At 46.6% G+C, this 18,115-nt stretch overlaps 1 protein-coding gene across 10 annotated transcripts in view; it reads left to right on the top strand.

Moving 5' to 3' along the window:
• ADGRB1 (adhesion G protein-coupled receptor B1) overlaps positions 1-18,115 on the top strand; it is a 370,873-nt gene that overhangs the window by 181,786 nt on the left and 170,972 nt on the right. For 7 of the 10 annotated variants that reach the window (XM_074943756.1, XM_074943758.1, XM_074943757.1 and 4 more), the window contains exons 5-7: positions 9,868-10,032; positions 11,770-11,935; positions 16,547-16,719. In XM_074943756.1, the coding sequence (XP_074799857.1) occupies positions 9,868-10,032; positions 11,770-11,935; positions 16,547-16,719 (504 nt within the window). The remainder of the gene's footprint in view (positions 1-9,867; positions 10,033-11,769; positions 11,936-16,546; positions 16,720-18,115) is intronic. The other 3 variants (XM_074943759.1, XM_074943755.1, XM_074943760.1) reach the window with 2 other exon arrangements.

The following is an 18,115-nucleotide window of genomic DNA, read 5'->3' as shown; positions in this document are numbered from 1 at the left end:
GGTGTTCACCCACAGGTGATACGGTGTTCTTCTCGTTTATCGTTTCCCTGTGAAAGTTCATTCGAGAGCGTAGTGTCTGGTTTCACCCACATCACTGTTGTTAGGGCATTCTGTGCACTGAACGAGGTACACCACGCGTTGTGATAGGCATGTGTGGGACCCTTGTGTTAAGCATGTGTGGGGAGTGTTGATTGTTGTAGCAGCGGAGATATCACAACATGCGGTGTCCTTCATCCAGTGCAGTAAGTGTTCGATCTGGTATTTAGCTGTGACACTCTCGGTACCTTTCCTAGACCTGAGGAAGAGCTCTGTGAAACTCAGAAGCTCGTCTCTCTCACCAACAGAGGGTCCAATAAAAGATATTACCTCACCCACCTTTCCTCTCCAAGCCCTTAGCTAAGGCAGCAGGAATATCACATCACTCCTTTCTGCAATGCAGCTGGATCTCACACCTGGCCTGGATGGCAGATCTGTTGCTAAACGCCAGGTGAAATGAGCCTCTCTTGGCAGTGTACAGCAGAGTGAAAGGCAAGGGGAGACAGGGAAGCAATGCACGCGGAAGAGGGATAGATGGGGAGGGAAGTCAATAGCAGTGCTTGGCAAAATGAGTATGCAGATAAATATATCCCCGTTAACATGGGTCGAGGAACTGTGCTAGCAAGAAGAGGGCCAGATCCTCCACTGGTGTAAACCAGCATAGCTCTGGAAAGTTCAGTGGCGCTTCGCTGATGCCGCTGAGGATCTGGCCATGCCGCTGGACCAAATTCCAAAGAGCAAGGACCAAACGCCAGCAGGTACCTGGCACTGTTCCTCCCGACGTGGCCCGCATGCTGCTTCTGAGCGGCCTTTGCCAAAGGCCGGGTGGATTAATGAGGAAGAGGCGACGAGTAGGAGGATGTCAGATCGGCAGGAGTCACTCAAATATCGGGTAGGATCGTAGGGAAGGAATGAAAGCAATCTGCTGCTTGGGTTCTGCAGAAGGCCGGAGGGTGAGGGAGACGCTGCAGGCACTAAACAGGAGCCTGCAGCCGGTTTAATTTCCCTTCAAGGCCCATAACAGTTTCTCTCAAAGCCAACAAGTCACTGGATAGTGGCATGAATCAACAGTGGAGTGGTGCCCAGTTCATTCCCTCCACCTGCTGCATCTGCTGTGCCCTCACCACCTGCAGAGGTGGCCTCGTACTGCCAGGAAGTTGCTGCAGATGGTCCCTAGAGGCAGCAAGTGCAAATGCCCCACTGGGCCTTTTCCATCCCTGTGTGCACATTGTCCTAGACGCTCCCCTTGGGCCAGTTTCTAATCTCAGTCACATCTGTGTAAATCCAGACTAACTCTGTTCAAGTCAATGGACTTACTCTGGATTTACACCATCACCTCCGGGGAGCTACTCTGGATTTACACAGGTGTAAGTGAAGACAGAATTGATCGCCTGGGTTAAATTTGTCCCTGGTGTCAGTGGATTTATTTATAGCCGGGATAAATTTGGCTCTTAGTGCCTGGTTCCGATCTGACATCTGCAGCTGTGATTGCATGGTCTTTCCTGGCATTTCTCCTGATCTTTACCTCTGTAAGTGAGATGCGAGTCAGGCCCTTTGTCATTAACACCACCCTACCCTGCTGAGTGGAGAAAGGCTCATTGCAACAAGTGGGTCTGCCATCACAGACAGCCACTGAGAGCTAGTTCCCCTTCCAGAACTTGGGGTGAGGGTGGGGGGAGTCCCCCCTAGTCTGAGTATGAACACTGACTTGGTTCTAGTAATAGATAACCCACCATTAGTACGAAAGGAGTCACTCATCATGTGGTTTGTAGCTATGGAGATGGGAAACACGTGGTCCCAGCTGGTCATCTTGTTTGTCCTCCTCGGCCAGTACAAGACTGTTCCCCGATGCTCTGCCCCAGTACCATTTCAGGTGACTCAAATGGTGAGCCATTCCTATTAGATGTGATGGTTATGGTTCCTTATATTGCACTGAACCCAGATATTGTGGAAAGTGGTCACTGTTTGCAAAACTAAACCTGGACTACTAAATCCACGGAGGCAAAGTCCAAGGGGATTTGGCATTTGAAGAGTGAAGGAAATGGCTGGTTGAAATGGATCTCAGTTCCCCAGGTTGTATTTGGAAAGCTACCTCTCTAACAAGGAGAGAGATTGGTGTAGGGACCAGAGTTTCCAAGGGTTCAATTTTCTTTTTGTGAAACAAAATTAAAAAAAAATCATTTCAAATCAATCAAAACATTTTGTTGCGATACATTTGAAACGGTTGGTTTTGATTTCAACCATTTTTATTTAAATTTTAAAAAGTGAATTTCAAAATGAAAAGTTGTTTTGAATCAAAAATCCAAAAATTTTTAAATTATTTTTGCCAGTTTTTTAAAAGAGAATGTTGTTGAAATATTTCAGTTTAGACGAAACAGCCTTTTCTGGTGGAAAGCAATTCTGATGAACTGTTTTCGACCAGCCCTACCTACGGGGAACATAACCAGAGTCCAGCTAAGTAGGGCTGGTGCAGTCACAGCACAGCATGGGATCTCTCAGGCTTTAGCAAGCCAGAGCAGTCTCAGCAACAGCCCTTGTTAATCTGACACAAGAGCTAAAGCTTTTCCACCAGGCGCTGGGGAGAGGTGAGCAGGCAGCCTTCACTCCCAACTTCACCTGCTGTGGCTTTCCATTTGATTAGCCTGTTAAGATGCATAACAAGCATCTGCTGGGCTCGCCAGCAACCAGAGGGCAGCACCCCTGTGACACGGTGAAATGGGAGAGAATTATTGTTCCCTGTAGACAGGAGCCCAGCACTCCCCTGGCTTTGCCACTCACTAGGCTCATTGCACCATCCCTGTAACATGTGCTCACGGATGTACCAGACACACTGGGTTCTTGCCTTCGTTTATCACCCAGGATGGTTTATATATATATATATTTTTTTAAATGAGGAACTCTGCAGTTGTCATGGAAAAATCCCAGCTCCAAACACCCTTTAACTTTGCATCAATTCAGATCTGGATCTGAACTGTGGGGCCTGCTGGGAATATGCTGAAAGCAGCAAACCTGCAGGAGCAGGTGGGACAAGGTCACCTCTGTAATGTCTGTGGGACACGTGGAGACCTGGCTCTTTCTGATCTTGCAGTGCAAGGAGGGTAAAAGTCAGGATGTGAGCCACTTTTACTGATAAGACACACAGCGTGAGCCTGGTCGCTCTGCTAGTTGGAACGTGGTGTGAAGTTAAGGATGCAAACCTTTGACAGCAGCCTTCCTCCACTGTCAAACTTGTGAGGTGGGCTGCTAATTTCTCCTCTTCCTTGGAGCACTGTAGCCAGCTGCCAATGTAGTGACACTGGCAGTCTCTTGATCTGCACCTCTGCTAACTCCCTCCTCGGCTAAGCGTGTGCAGCTGTGAACGAAAAAGGAAGAGAGAAAGCAGTTCCCCATAACCATCTGGGAAAGGGGCTGTCAGCAGTCTGCTGAGTGCACAGGCATTTCCAGGGCCCTGCCCATCTACAATGGAGATCGGAGCTTATTCATCTGCAGCTTTTGCTTATTCCGCAAAACAAGGAGCTAGTCCGACAAAGCTACTTCCAGTCTGTAGGAAATTAATTAAGCTTCCTGGGCACATGTGTGCACTTACATATTGATTGTTTGTTTTTTTTTTAAATTTGTTTGCCAAGACAAATTCCCATCACAATCAGCACCCGCAGCTAAGGCCACAGTTCAGCAGCTGTGACTGTTTCTCATTGTTAAACCCAGCAAAGTGATGTCCTAGACTCCAGCTTATTCTGCCGCTGCAGGATACACATAACTCCCAATGAAGTCAATGAGAGTCACTCCTATCCCATGGGCAGAGAACAGGACCAGGAGATGGAGTCAGCAGGGTTTCCCACTTTTCTCTCCCTCCCACCTTTTTCCTTTCCCTTTGTCAGTCTCCTATAAAGTTGGGCTGGATGAAACAGAGGAGAGTATACGATGGGGAACAGTATATTGTGCCCAGCTACCATACTGATGGGCACCCTGGAAGTAAATGGATGGGTGGTAGGGCCCTACACTGGCATAGATGAAGGGATGATGGATGAGCTAACCAGGGCCCAATTTAGGGGCAGGTGACTCAGGAGACCACCTGGGGTGCCAGGGTTGGGGGGTGCTGGGCTCGGGGTGCTGTTTTTGTTGTTAGCGACAAAAGGGAAACTAGGATATTTGAAGTAAAATGTTGCAGGTATTCCGTATGCAGCTTCATTTTTCATTAACCTTCTAGAATGTTCTGGACCTTTGTAGAATCCTGTGGAACCTTCCAGACTTTCTGAGAACGACATTTTCCTCAAGCCTTGTAGAATGTTGTCAGCCATGCTCTCGTGGATATATAAGGGGCAGGGCATCACCAGTCAGTCTCAAATGTCAGGCATAAGTCATGCATGCAAATTGCGCATCAAAATCACGAAATGGGCTACAAATGCAATAAAAATAAGGTATTCAAAAGTGTAACAAATGCGGGGGGCGGGGGAGAAGGGTGCCGAAGACACTCTTCACCTGGGGCACCATTTGGTCTAGGGCCGGCCCTGGAGCGAACCTAACACCAGAGGTCTCCCTCCATCGCTCATTACTAGGAATGCTCAGCATCAGCAATCACTGAGCCTCGTTTATCCCCTGAGTGTTGCGCTCGCCTGGACAGATATCCCCCACTATCCGCAGGCATCACCACTTTTTGAATCTCTTGACTGTGGTGAAAGTAGCAGTGGCACATCCTTCCAGCATACCACGAGCTGGTGCAGCTACAGGGCCTTCTGTCAGGATCCCAGGTCATAGGCCAGCAGATCTAGTGGTTGGAGCAGGAATCAGGGTCAGAATACCAGGACCAAGGGTCAGAACCGGAGTCAGAGAACACAGGAGCAGGGCTGGTTCAGAGGCCATGGTGAGGCTACGGCAGGACTGGAGCAAGGGCAGGTGCAGGGCAGGGTTGAGGCTGGGTGCAGGGCTTGGAATGAGACAGGCACAAGGAGGTGGAGAATCCGCAAGCAGGTGCATGGAGCAGCCAGTCAGCTGCTCCTGCTGCCCGGCTTAAGAACTGGCCTGCAAGCCTCCTCAGCCAGTCAGGCAGGGCGGTCCATGAGGCACAGCTCCGAGGCCTTACACCTAAGGCTTTCCGAGTCCACTCTTCTGCTACAGACCCCACTGTGCTAAGCACCTTCATAGCTTGTGGGGGTCTGGCTGGCCCCCATTAAACCAGGCGCCCTGGTCTGTCATTGTGTGATAGCCTGAAGCTTTCTTCCATGCCAGCACCCTCTTCTAAGTACTTGTTACCTATACAGTCGCAGTTGACTTGGTGTTATATAAGGTAGTTGCATTGGGTTGTGTCATCCCCACTGCTTCATGATGCAGCGGGCACAAAAGGAGTAGGAAATCTGCCTGCACGCCCTGTGATTGTCAGAGGGAGGGGAGAGGCATCAACACGGCATTGCCCTCTCACCTGAGCTTGTGGAAACTCCAACATGAAGAAACACAGCTTCTGTATCTTAGTGCATCTCCTTGGAGCAGCATGCCCTTGCCTTTTTCACAAGGGAGAAGCAATGAGACATGTACTGCAGTTATATTGTTCAGCCCTAGGTAGCTCTGTGTGCCGCACAGAGTTCCAGGCAGGCTGTGTTCCCAGGTAAAAAAATGAAACAAAGCTGGAACTCAAGTTGTGTGTAAGTCTGCTTACTTGTGACTGTGCTTGTAGCTGTTTTTTGAGGGTTAGGGGCCTAGGGTCCCAGTTAGGGGCTCCCCTCTAAGAAGGTCTGTGATTAACTATATTTTAACGGAAGGGGAACACAGGACCCTGTGTACTTACCATGGATCATACTATGCTAAGATGCCACTGTCACGTCATGCTTACCATGGATTAAACTAGTTAGCAGTGACTGGTGAAGTAAAACCATTCTATACAAGGGGTGCCTGGCCGAGGGACCTCTTGTTCTAAAAACAGTAGCAGAGTGTGTCTCTACTCACCTGACCCCCACCACCCACAGGCGAAGTGGTGTAAATCCCGATTAGGGGACAGGCTCCTTTGGAAGCCTGAGCGAAAGGCTGAATTTAAAGGGCCCGCAGCCGGAGCTGAAGACAAACAGGTATGTTGGACTTTTGTTACCCTGGAAGGGGTTCATTTTTGACTGTGACACCCAGCTGGAGGGTTAAGCACTGAAGACCTGTCAGCAGGAGGAGCTCAGGAGGTGAGTGCTCCCTCATTACAAGCCCCGAGCAGGAATTCAGGCTGCGTCAGCTGGAATTCTACCCGGGGTTCCATCTGCAAGGTGGCCCCTCAACACCTGGTCCAGTGATCAGGGCAGAATCTTGTCCTTAAATAAGTGGCATTTAACTGACACTAATTAGGGACACGGAATGCAGCGATTAGTAAATATGAACATATTTAAACTATCGGGGCCAGATCCGCAAATGGTGTAAATTAGAGTCTCTCCACTGAAATCAATGGAGCTACACTGATTTACACCAGGTGAAGATCTGACCTGAAAAGCACAAAATATTCTACGGGCAAGATTTCTGTGATTGGCACCCTCAGGATGTGGATAAAGATTTCCTGTGGCCTCATGCCCAGGGGTTCTGAGCAGCTCTGTGGAGCAGGTCCAGAGCGAGTGGAAACTTGTTTTTCAGGGCTTGAGGCTTGGACAGGCAAATTTCCCCAGCCAGCAGAGATAAAACTTTTAAAAAACCCACTCTTTTGAATTAGAAAGTGCGGTCGGGGAAATGCAAGAGCTGTGATGATAATTGCAAAAGGTCCCACCAGATTCCCTTTCCCATCTAATCGTGGCTCTCCATACTATGAAAGGGAAAATGCCCAGAATAAGGAAGGGGGAAGAGAGGGAGGAGGTGAAACTTGGGCCACAGAGGACATCAATTCCTCTAATAGTGCCACGACGTACAGAAGGCAGCATCCTACCTCTCATTTCAATGTGGCACTTTCAAATGTGCATCCGAGACAGCCACCGGGATATGATTAGATTGCAGAGTGGACTATTAAATTTCCCATTCTCTATGCACCGTACAATTGACAGAGCGAACACATAAGTCTCACTGCGGGCTTTTCCCCCACCTCTCTCTTTGGAAATGGCTTTCCAGCCTAGACAGATAGTGTTTAAAGAGCCAGTTAAGAGGGATGGTCTGCCTCTTGGTAACAGCATAGATGATGTACAAAAAGCATGAGCTAGGTTTGAGGCAGAAGAAGAAAAGCCCCATCACCATCTACAGTTGAGGGGCCAGCTTTGCTCTGATTCCCCCCCAAGAGCAGCTGGCCCACACCCGACTTTCCCAGCCGTGCCAAGAAGGTCATTGTCTTTACACTCTTGGCTTGGTTGTCTGCTAAAAGACTGGTGCGACAGAGCTGGGAATTGCTGGTGCGGGGTTAAAAAAAAATCCCTGGCGGTTTTCTGAGGAGTGCAAATCATTAAGTGCCCAATTAACGCCGTGTTAGGGTATGTCTGCACGGCGAGTGAAAGGTGTGATCGTGTCCTGGGGTAAGCACACCCATGCTAGTTTAAATCTAGCGAGCACAGGTGATAATAGCAGTGTAAGTGGGCTGGCGTGGCTTCTGCATGGGCTAACAACCAGAGTACAGGCCCTCCAGGGACCCTGGGTTGGTCCTCTGAAACCTGGGCCACCACATCTATATGGCTATCGTTACCCAGGCTAGCTAGATTAAAGCTAGCTTGGGTCTGACTACCCCTTGCTACAGTTACACCTTCCCTTGCAGTGTAGATGTACCTGTAGAGGTAGGTTTGAAGGGAAGACTGGGAGCAGCAGTCCAAGAGCTGGAGCAGAGCTTTCCCTGGATATTATACCGGCTGCTGGGCGTCTTCTAGGAGGCAAGGGTGCTGCTAAAGTGGTGGTGATGGAGAAGGCTGCTCATGAGGAGTGGGACTTGCCGCTAGGGAACTTTAAGTCCAGTAACGCTGTATCTGTCTGACAGGGCTGTCAGAATGCCGTCAGTTATCAAAGACCTGGCCCAGTTGTCATGACAATCCCATCCTCTTGTGCCGGTCTCCCAGAGGCTCCTCTACTTCAAAATCGGATGCTGCAGAGAGATGCTCTGCTGCTGTCCCAAGGTCTCTAGACAAGGACTGATTACTCTAGAAGCAGTGACTGAGAATAGCCATTGTCAGAGTTGGTCGAACAGCCACTGGTTGGATGGGTTAATCTCCAGATGCAAATCAACAGAACAAAGTGGTATTAATCATTTTTGGCTTAATGAACATGGTCAGTTGCATCTATAATTCTTCTTGTCCCCCCGTCCCCCCTCACCCCCTGTTCACACTGAGCAGGGGAGACAGGACTGCAAGCACAAAAACTCTCCTTTTTTTGTTATCTAACCCTGGGCGGGGGGGGCACCTGTGCTGTGAATGGGCAGCCCAAGGTGTTTGTTTTACAGCACAGATGGACCTGAATTTGTAGAAGGTAAAGATTTGTCCTAATCTCTCTCTCCTATTTAATTCTGCCATGCAATATCAGCCAGAGCAGGAGTCACTGAGACGTCAAGCAAAGGAAGTCAAGACAAGTCCATCCCGCTTTGTGGTTAAGGTTCTCTGTAAACCTTCCACCTCCACTAGTCCTCATCCACTGGTAGCTCTTAAATCCAGAGTTACCAATGGCCTTCACTTCATCCTTACAGTGGGACATCATTAAACATCAACGGTCCGAATAGCTTCAATCCTCAAAAGCAGATGAAATATAAGCCAACACCTGCACTGAATCAGAGAGATCTATAGTTCCTAGAATACCACTGGACAAATATACAGATACCGACTCTGATTGGTCCGATACGGTTTGCCACAATCCCTTGAAATCCCATGGCCCAGCTACCCTGCTAGTGGTTTGTACACAAAGCTCTCCCTGAGCAGTCAGTGGCTATCATAATCTGGTGAGTTAGCACTCAGAGCTTTTAGCTCTGAAAGGGAGATGCCACAAGGGGCTTCTGCTAACTATCTCGTGTTGCACTGGTAGGTGGTTGGTGGTCTTCTAACCCTACATTATGGAACTGCGAAGAGGGGCATATTGGTCATTCCTCATCTCCTCTCTTGGGTCAAAGGGTGCTGGGAACTCTGCTCATTCTCTCACTAATGTCCAGCTCTATGGATTGCCTCTGCGTGTTATAGATCCTGTATGGTACGTTACAGGTGCACCAGATGTCATTTTCAACACTCTATCTGAAATAAATGAGGTTTCGCTAAATGATTATTGTTTGGCTTCTATCTGCGGGGCTAGGTTCTCGTGTGTGTTGGAGGGTATCGAAGCCATGGGATGCCCTCTTCCCTCCCTGCCCATGTCACCTGCTCACACTGAGAGATCGGTCAGGTAGCCAGCATCCCGTCCTGAGCAGTGACCTGGTTAAAATGCAGGTGACGGGGGTCATTCATTTTCATTAGTGTTGTGTCAGTGATGGAGGGAATATGCAGGCCTGTCTCTTCCTCTCTACTGCACTCCCATCTCGTATCCTGTGGGATGCTTCTACTTGTCTTCCTGACGCCCTTCCCATGGGGGAGGTATTGAAAGGCGACGCAGGCATTTGGGCCACGATCTTGGTCTGTTAGGTCTTTGCTGCTAAGGGGCAGTTTGAGCTTTGGATGGTAGGCAGGGATTATAAGGAACAACTTGATGGGCAACTCCAGTCAGTGTCCTCACCAGGCTCATTCTCTGCTCCCCTCTGCCTTCATTGGTGCAGGCTGGCAGAGGCCAGTGAGAAAGGGGAAAGCCTGGGTGGGTTTTCTCTTGTTTTCCAAAGCATGCTGTCACCCCCACCGGATCCCCGTCTCCGCCCTCCCTCGCTATAACCGTCGGGGTTACCGCGCCCAGGTTCTGACGCCGTGGCCTCACCTTCTGCTCTGAACCCGACAGGTGACCCTGCGGCAGAGGAGTGGTCCCCGTGGAGCGTGTGTTCGACCACCTGCGGGGAGGGCTGGCAGACCAGAACCAGGTTCTGCGTGTCGTCTTCCTACAGCACTCAGTGCAGCGGGCCTCTCCGGGAGCAGAGACCGTGTAACAACTCCGCCGTCTGCCCAGGTGCGCCACCAACTCCACGGGCACAAACTGCGGGGAAGGAGGAGGCGTGCGGGATCTGGGGTCCCGACACTGCGCTTACCAGATGTTCCCCGCATTACCAGGAACTGCTCTGCTGTCCAAATCAGAATGGCAATGAGCATTCCCAAGCTCAGGATCCAAGACCCTGAGTTTGCAGCCTTATGCAATCTCTGTCTCCCAAGCAGCCATGCTGCTCTCATGTAGCCAAGTCAGGTTTCAGAAACCAATTTATAATGGAGAAACTGCCGGTCTCCTGTGCTTACCCACTTTGCCTGCTCCCACCTCCCCTGCTTCCCAGCATTGCCTTCTACTCATATAATAGAATCATAGAATATCAGGGTTGGAAGAAACCTCACGAGGTCATAGCTCTATAATATAATATATTATATTATAATCTATGCCTAGATTATAATAGCTCTATAATATAATAGATTATATTGTTCTACAACTGGGCAGTACTGGGAAGCCTAAAATTGCTATCCTGATTTATAACCCAAATGGCTGCTAGGACAAACTTTCAAATTCCTGAAAGAAAAGGAGGACTTGTGGCACCTTAGAGACTAACAAATTTATTTGAGCATAAGCTTTCGTGAGCTACAGCTCACTTCATCGGATGCAAATTCCTGGATGCTGTCCAAACTGAACTGCTGCACAGACCTGAGTGGAGGATGAAAAGTCTGTTACGTAAAGGTTTTTGAGATTTTGAAATCTGTCGTCGTTCCTATTTGGAATGGAACCCAAAAATTGTCCATGAAAGAAAATTCTGAAAAAAATAATGAGTTTTGGATGTGTGAAAACATTTGGGTTTGATTTTACTTTTTAAAATTTTATATTATATTATATTATATTATATTATATTATATTATATTATATTATATTATATATTTTTTTCAAAACCAGAAAGTCATTCCAAAGTGAATTGAAAGGTTTCATTCAGAAAATGGAAATGGGATGTTTGAACAGTTACCAAATTTGTTTTTTGTTCTGAAGCAAAATTTATCTGATTTTGCAAAGTGTTTTGGCTTCCACTGAGCCACATTTTCCAATGGAAAATGGTTTTGTCAAAGTGTTTCTGATCAGCTCCATGCTGCACCTTGTGGTGTCTAATTCTAGCAATTACCAGGGGTAACTCGTCAGTGCTTGTACAGCCGTACACCGGAGTTTTGCAAGCCCATCTAGATATTCCAAGTCTCTTTAGCTCTGCCTGTGATGGGGTCACCACTGAATGATGCATTAGCACTTAGAGTATGCCTCCTGACATTGCTGCAACTTTCTAAAAGGCTGTTGCCTTGTGGAGGTTTAGAAATAAAAGAGAAAGCATTGGGTAAAGTCGCATTAGCAGAGGTGTTGCATTTAGTGCCTTTGACATTGGAGCTGTCCAGATGTCACCAGGGTTTTCTCTTTCTGAAAGTGTATTGCTGCTGCTCAAAAAGGCCTTTTCCCTCCAGCACAAAAATGTGAAGGGGTGGGGATGGTCAGTGAAAAGCGCATCAGGATTTTTCACGTTTGTGAAACTAGTGAAGAGCCATTGGTGGCAATTCATGAAATGTTCCACGCAGTTCTCCTCTGCACGTTCCTGGCTGATTTGTTTTGGTCCTTCCCACGCTGGTTTCTAATGGGTTTCTTACTAGGGGCAAGATACCATTTTCCATGAAATGAGTCTCTAGCTAACTAAGACTCCCCGGGAAGGGATGTTTATTCCCTCTGCTTTGATTTCAGTGCACGGCACTTGGGACGAGTGGTCTCCGTGGAGTCTGTGCTCCTCAACGTGTGGGCGGGGTTACAGGGATCGAACCCGCACCTGCAAACCCCCTCAGTTTGGTGGAAACCCCTGCGAGGGACCTGAAAAACAAACTAAGTTCTGCAACATTGCACTTTGCCCAGGTAAGGCGGTAAAAAACAGAGCATTCCCTCCAGTGGCTCTCAGCCCCATTCCTGGTGGACAGCTCTCTACATCACCCAAAACCACCAAAAAGGTTGGCAGTAACTGGCTCCATAGTTGGTCCTATCAGCAGAGAGGGCATGCAGATTAAGCTACTCTTGAAGTGGCTTCTCTAGGGCAGATATGAAGGATAGTGGAGGGCAGTGGAGAGAACGCTTGTACTGCTGCTGCTTCTCCTCATAGCTAGAGGACTTTGGTCTCCAGAGATGTCCATCTGGAAACGTGTCCAGTACCAACTGCAATCTTAGGGTCAGAACTCCCATTCCCAGTAAGTAACCTGGGGCAAACAACATGAAGTAGAACAGGGTTGGTTCTAGTGTCTTACTGCTGAGATTCTGTTATCCTCTCATACACTATTCCACATGGTAAGTTGGGAGCTACTTTGCCAGGTTAGCATTTGAGCTGTGAGGAACTTAGCAGCTTTACAGTGGCTCATGTGAATGCCCCCCATCACCTTCCAGATGTTACTTCTCAAAGATTTGAACTCTACTGAGTTTTGCTTTGAGTTTAAAGTTGGAATGAACCCAGAACCTCCAAGCGAATCTCAGAGAAGTGGCTGATTTATTTATTTTTTTGCTCATATAAAAACTAGTTGTACTTGGCACAGATTCCATTCTCAAAACCATAAATCAGCCCTGCGCGTGTCCCAAAACGTAGCCCATGTTAGGGGCCTATTCCTTCACCCACTTACCTCCCTGGTCCTTCTCGCATGAACAGAGAGCAACAATACCCGAAGTCCAAAGGTGCAAACAATTCGATGTTTATTGGGGTGAACTTCCAGCAAGCATGATTCCAGTTTCCTTCCTTAGTATCCTCCTTCCCAGCTCTGACACCACAGAGCCTTACACCTGTGTCCCTGTTCCCATTCCTGCCCTTAGCCAAACATGATTCCAATTTCCTTACTCCCATTCCCTGTTCCCATTTCCCCCTTTAGCAAAACATGATTCCAATTTCCCCACCCCCATTCCCTGTTCCCATCTCCCCCACCCACACACCCACGCCTTCACTTCCTGATTGACTGCAGACTATATCGTAAAACTTGAGTTCTGCTTAGCTATACCTTAACCAGTCATTTTCCTGAAATTTAACTAACCAATCCTAACATATTGTAACATGATTATGGAACCAATTATATCCCACCACCTTAATTAGTTTACACCCAGCAAAATTAATTATACAGCAGACAGGAACAATCACAGAACCAGACAGAGATTATACAGACAAACAATAGCAAAGTGGGAACTATAATGACAAGACAATACAGAAGTGAGGATTTCACATCCCAGCTATTGATAAGTGAGTTCTTGCCAGACAGGATGCTATCAAACTAAGTTTCCTTTTACATTTTCTAGGCACTTCCCTTTCTCTGGAGGCGATAGGCACTATCAGGACAGGATTGTATCCTAACAGCCCAATAGCACCTTCTTTCAATGTGACTAGTTTGGAATGTGAGGAGGTGACCGGTTGCTTCCCAGCTTATGGCTGCCTCTGCTGCTTAGCCAAAGGCCTTAGCCTAAGAACAGGGCCTCAGACTGTCACAGTAAGAGAAGGCCCTTACACCAGCAGACAGTGATTTTGATTCTTTTATATCTCTATAACTAGCCAAGTGATAAGAATACACCTAAATTCTTAAAATACAGGCCTTTGCAGACTGGCCTGAATATCTATATCCTAACAGCCCATGTTAGCTTAGAGGTTTGCAAGTCCTGAGGAAGCTTCTGAGTAACACAGTCCAAATGTTGGATCTGTAACCAACCCTCCCAAAATAGGGCTGGTTGAAATTTTTCAAATTTTGACAAAAATCGTCTTCAAAATTTAATATTTCCATATGGGGGGAGGGAAATGTATGTGTGTGGGTGAGAATTTTGTGAAATTTCTCCCCACATTTGCTGTCACATTTTGCTACCCAGTTCCCAAATCAGGTAACTATCCCTGGATTTCTGGCTTTGTTCCTAAAGTCTCTGCTTGGAATTAGAACTTTGCAGAGACCAAGTTGGCTCTCCCATAAAGAGACAAATTGAGGAGGTCAGAGCTGGCAATGCTAGGGGAATAAAGCGTATCCCTAGTTAACATTGATACATAATTAATGGCTCTAACAAAAATAAATACATATACTGTTGCAAATAAAATAGCAATGCAAATAAAGGCAGCCCAATTGAAACCTTTCAGCTTTAATTAATCCACAAAGGTAATCATTGGCTCTTCTGTGCCAAACAAGGGCTGCATTGGAGGACTCATTGAAACACAACAATGGGAGCTATTCAGTGCTTTATACACTTGACAGTCATATCAGTTATTACTGCCCTACTCCGAGGATTCATCACTGCACATGGTTACAATGCTCTGCTAAAGGCACAATGACACTTTCTTCTGTGGGGTCGGTGGCACAGAGTGACCCCTGCGCCACTTTGGAAGGAGAGGAGAGGACAAGCAAATTATCTACATAGACTCTAGAAGATGAACTTCTAATGAGCTACACTGTTATTTGCTTTTCATAAGCTCTGGCTGTTTGCGGTCTAGGCTGCCAGCTACCGAGCACCCTCAGCTCCCAGTGATGTCAATGGGAATGAAGGGTTCTCAGCACCTTACAGGATTGGGGCCCTTTATGATTGGAGCTATGAGTAGGGATGTAACCTGGAACCACAGCCAGCTTTGCTGGCTTAATTTACTAAACTACTGAAAATACAATACATGAATAATCCAAACACATGACCATCCCGTCTCTGCATAATATGACCTTATCCCTCTCCCCCGATTTCACTGGTAGGTGCCAAAGGCAGATCCCTATAGACATGTTCCCATTTTATCTCCCTTACACCAAAAATGCTACGTTCCTCTGTGACAAGAACAGCCCCGAGCCTTGCAGTGTGCAGTAGTGGTACTATAGTAAACGGGGCTATTGTGATAATTGCTGCAATATATTTCTTATTCGGACTGTAAGAGACACGGGACCAGATCCTCAGCTGGTGTGAATCATAGCTCCGTTGAGTTAGGAACAGCTCCACCATTATTATTACTGTTATTCGGCCAGTTCCTGGGAGGAATTGCCTCACTGACTCCAGTGGGGTTTGCAGACGGTGAGCATCTCTTAGCATTCACCTCTTGGTATTAATATGCATTTATGTAATGCCATGAACATAGGTGTGTCAAAGCCTTTATTCTGGAGTGGCTAAAGCCGGGCCCCTAAATCCATAAATAGGTACTGAACTAAGTTGCCTGATGTTCTGATCTGCTGAGCCCTGCAACTCCCATCGACTTTAAAATTGTACATTTTGGCTATGATACGTTTTCTTTCATGTGCACAAACAAAAAGCAATGAGACCCTGAGACTAATTTGGTGCCTTTTGAGAGCTTGTAAATTACAAAAGGAACCAGATGTCAAATAGTTTTTAAAAAATCAATTTGCACCTGGAACTGATGAGCCAGAGAGAAAGAGTTTTTATTCGTTAGAGAGCTGAAATCTCCAAGAAATGGGGTTCAGAAGAGAATAAGAACCTTAATAATAGGGATACCACTGAGCCTTGCTTGTTCTCAGCCAGAGAGATAACAACCGCCATTGCTAATGAGGTAAAGCAGGAATGGTAGAAAGGTTAGATGAAATATCTGTTGATTGGGGCTAATTAGAGTAGGACTGCCAGTCTGGGGAATGCTTTAAAATATATCATGCTAATAAAATCCATTCATGTTTTATTCCTAACCTGTGCTTTTCGTAATTTTCCTTTGCTGTTTTTTGCTCATTAATTATCCAAGATGTTTCTGTTCAGAGACATGCGAAGCCTGTCAATGTTAATTCAGCAACAAGGGAAGGGCATTGATATATATATATATACACACACATACTCATGGATCTTTATTAAATTCCACTCATGCTATAGGGTATGTCCTGATACACGGAGTGAATTCCATTGAATAATAGTGAGTTCCTGTAAAAAGATTCTCTCTGAAAGACAGATGGAGTTTTAAGGTTCATCCATCCATCTTTCTTTCCTTCCACACATGCTACTTTGAACTAGACCATGTCAAAATTTTTTCAAGTTTTCCATTTTTCAATTGGAACATGCTGATTTGGCAAAATTGAAATCTTCCACGGGAACGTATTGATTTTGATTAAATGTTTTGATGAAAAATTATTGGAACAATTTATCTCAGTTGGGTCAAAATAGCTGGGTTTTTTTTACTTTATCATTTTGATTGTTACGTTATATTTATATTATCATTTTTAATATTACTATGAAAGTCAAAAAGTTTGGATTATTATATGCCATGTTATAATATCACATGTCATGTCATGTGATACTGTCATAGTCTATGTTCCTAAGGTTCCAGACAAATTGGTATTGCAACCCTTGGTTGGGCAGAGTTTGAGCTCTCCTTCCCTGGGGTACCTGTCTACATCTCTTTGTCAGTCCATGAAGGATGGCTCTCTCTGCTTTGGAGCACTGTATTGTGTCCAGTGCAACAGGACCTTTGCTTCACTGGCCTGGTCTTGCGGAACAGGCCTCACTCCTGGTGAAAGGGATTTTCACATTCTCTGTCTCTTTTTCTCCCTTTGGGCCACTCAGTGGATGGGAACTGGAATGAGTGGTCGAGCTGGAGTTCCTGTTCTACGACCTGCTCCAACGGTACCCAGCAGCGAACGCGGGAGTGCAACGGACCTTCCTATGGGGGAGCAGAGTGCCAGGGGCACTGGGTGGAGACCAGAGATTGCTTCCTAAGACAATGTCCAGGTCAGTGGCAAATGGGTAACATTTTCAAAAGTACCTAAGTCCCATTTCTCAAATGACTTAGGAACTGAAATCTCATTGAAAGTCAATGGGACTTAGACTCCTAAGTGACTTTGCTGCTATTGAAAAAATTACCCCCCTTATGCATTAAATCTCTTCTATGGAATTCTTTCTATGTCTCTATGGTATTTTCACACTCCTCCTATTTTATATTAGTTGTTTCCTTGTCCAATTTATGGTTGAAACTGACATAGTACTCACACGTTTGAACCTTCACCGTGACTAGGCTGTGAGGCTGGTTGGGGAGCAAGATCCGTGGCTTCTAGGTCATTGTGATCAGCCCTTCATGGTTAGGTATAACCACCCTGATTTTATGTCATGGGGGATAGGACCTAGGACAGGCCATTTCAGAAAGGAACATAACCCAGAATGGAAGCACATGTCGGAGAAGCTTGATACCAGTGGGTCTCAGTCATCTGTCTTACCCTGACTCTCTGGAGTCAGCTGTTTTCAGTCTGGGTATGTTTCGCCGCTCTCTGAGGGAATGGGCTTTGTGCAGGCTACTAAGAAGGGCTCGTGGGATAGCAGAGAACATAAGAACATAAGAGCCGCCATACTGGGTAAAACCAAAGGTCCATCTAGCTCAGAATCCTGTCTTCTGACAGTGGCCAATGCCAGGTGCCCCAGAGGGAATGAACAGAACAGGTAATCATATAGTGATCCATCCCTGATCGCCCATTCCCAGCTTCTGGCAAAAGAGAATTCAGCTGCCTGGCTTCCACATCACTAAAGGTTCAAAGTCACCCTTTAGATAGGTGGGGTTAACTGAGAGCTTTGCAGGGGTGCTGTTCCTCAGAGAATATCAGAAGGTCCAGGGGGGACTACTTTCTCTAGCTGCAGAACACCACAATCACAAAGCAGAGCTTAGCCAGGGCATTGTCCTTTCCTACTCTGAGACCAATAGGCCCTGCTGTCTTTTTTTAGTCGCTGAGCTTCTGTTATCATAGTTGTTGTTAGCATGGTTTTGAGTGTCATGGGGACATGGCCCAAACTGCAGGTGCAGTTGACATTGGTGTAGAAAGGGCTAGAGGTTGTGGCACAGCATATGCTTTGTGATAATGGTGTTCTTCCACAGTTAAAGAAAGAAGAAAAGTAATCCCTCACCTCCCAATATCCTGTTAAATTAGGCATCATAAATGATTTGCTAAAATGTGATTAAAATGAGGATTCAGGACTCCTAGGTCCTAGTTCTCATTCTGTTACTGAGCTGCGGCATGGCCACAGACAAAGCACTATTCCCCATCTGTGACATGAAGAGGATATTTCCCTACCTCACAGCCGTGTTGGGAGGATTAATTAGCAGTTGTACTGTGCTTTGAAGATGTTAAATGTCATTATT

The sequence above is a fragment of the Natator depressus genome, chromosome 2 (assembly GCF_965152275.1).
Source record: "Natator depressus isolate rNatDep1 chromosome 2, rNatDep2.hap1, whole genome shotgun sequence".
NCBI classification, from domain to species: Eukaryota; Metazoa; Chordata; order Testudines; family Cheloniidae; genus Natator; species Natator depressus.
This window is presented reverse-complemented; position numbering and strand designations above follow the sequence as displayed.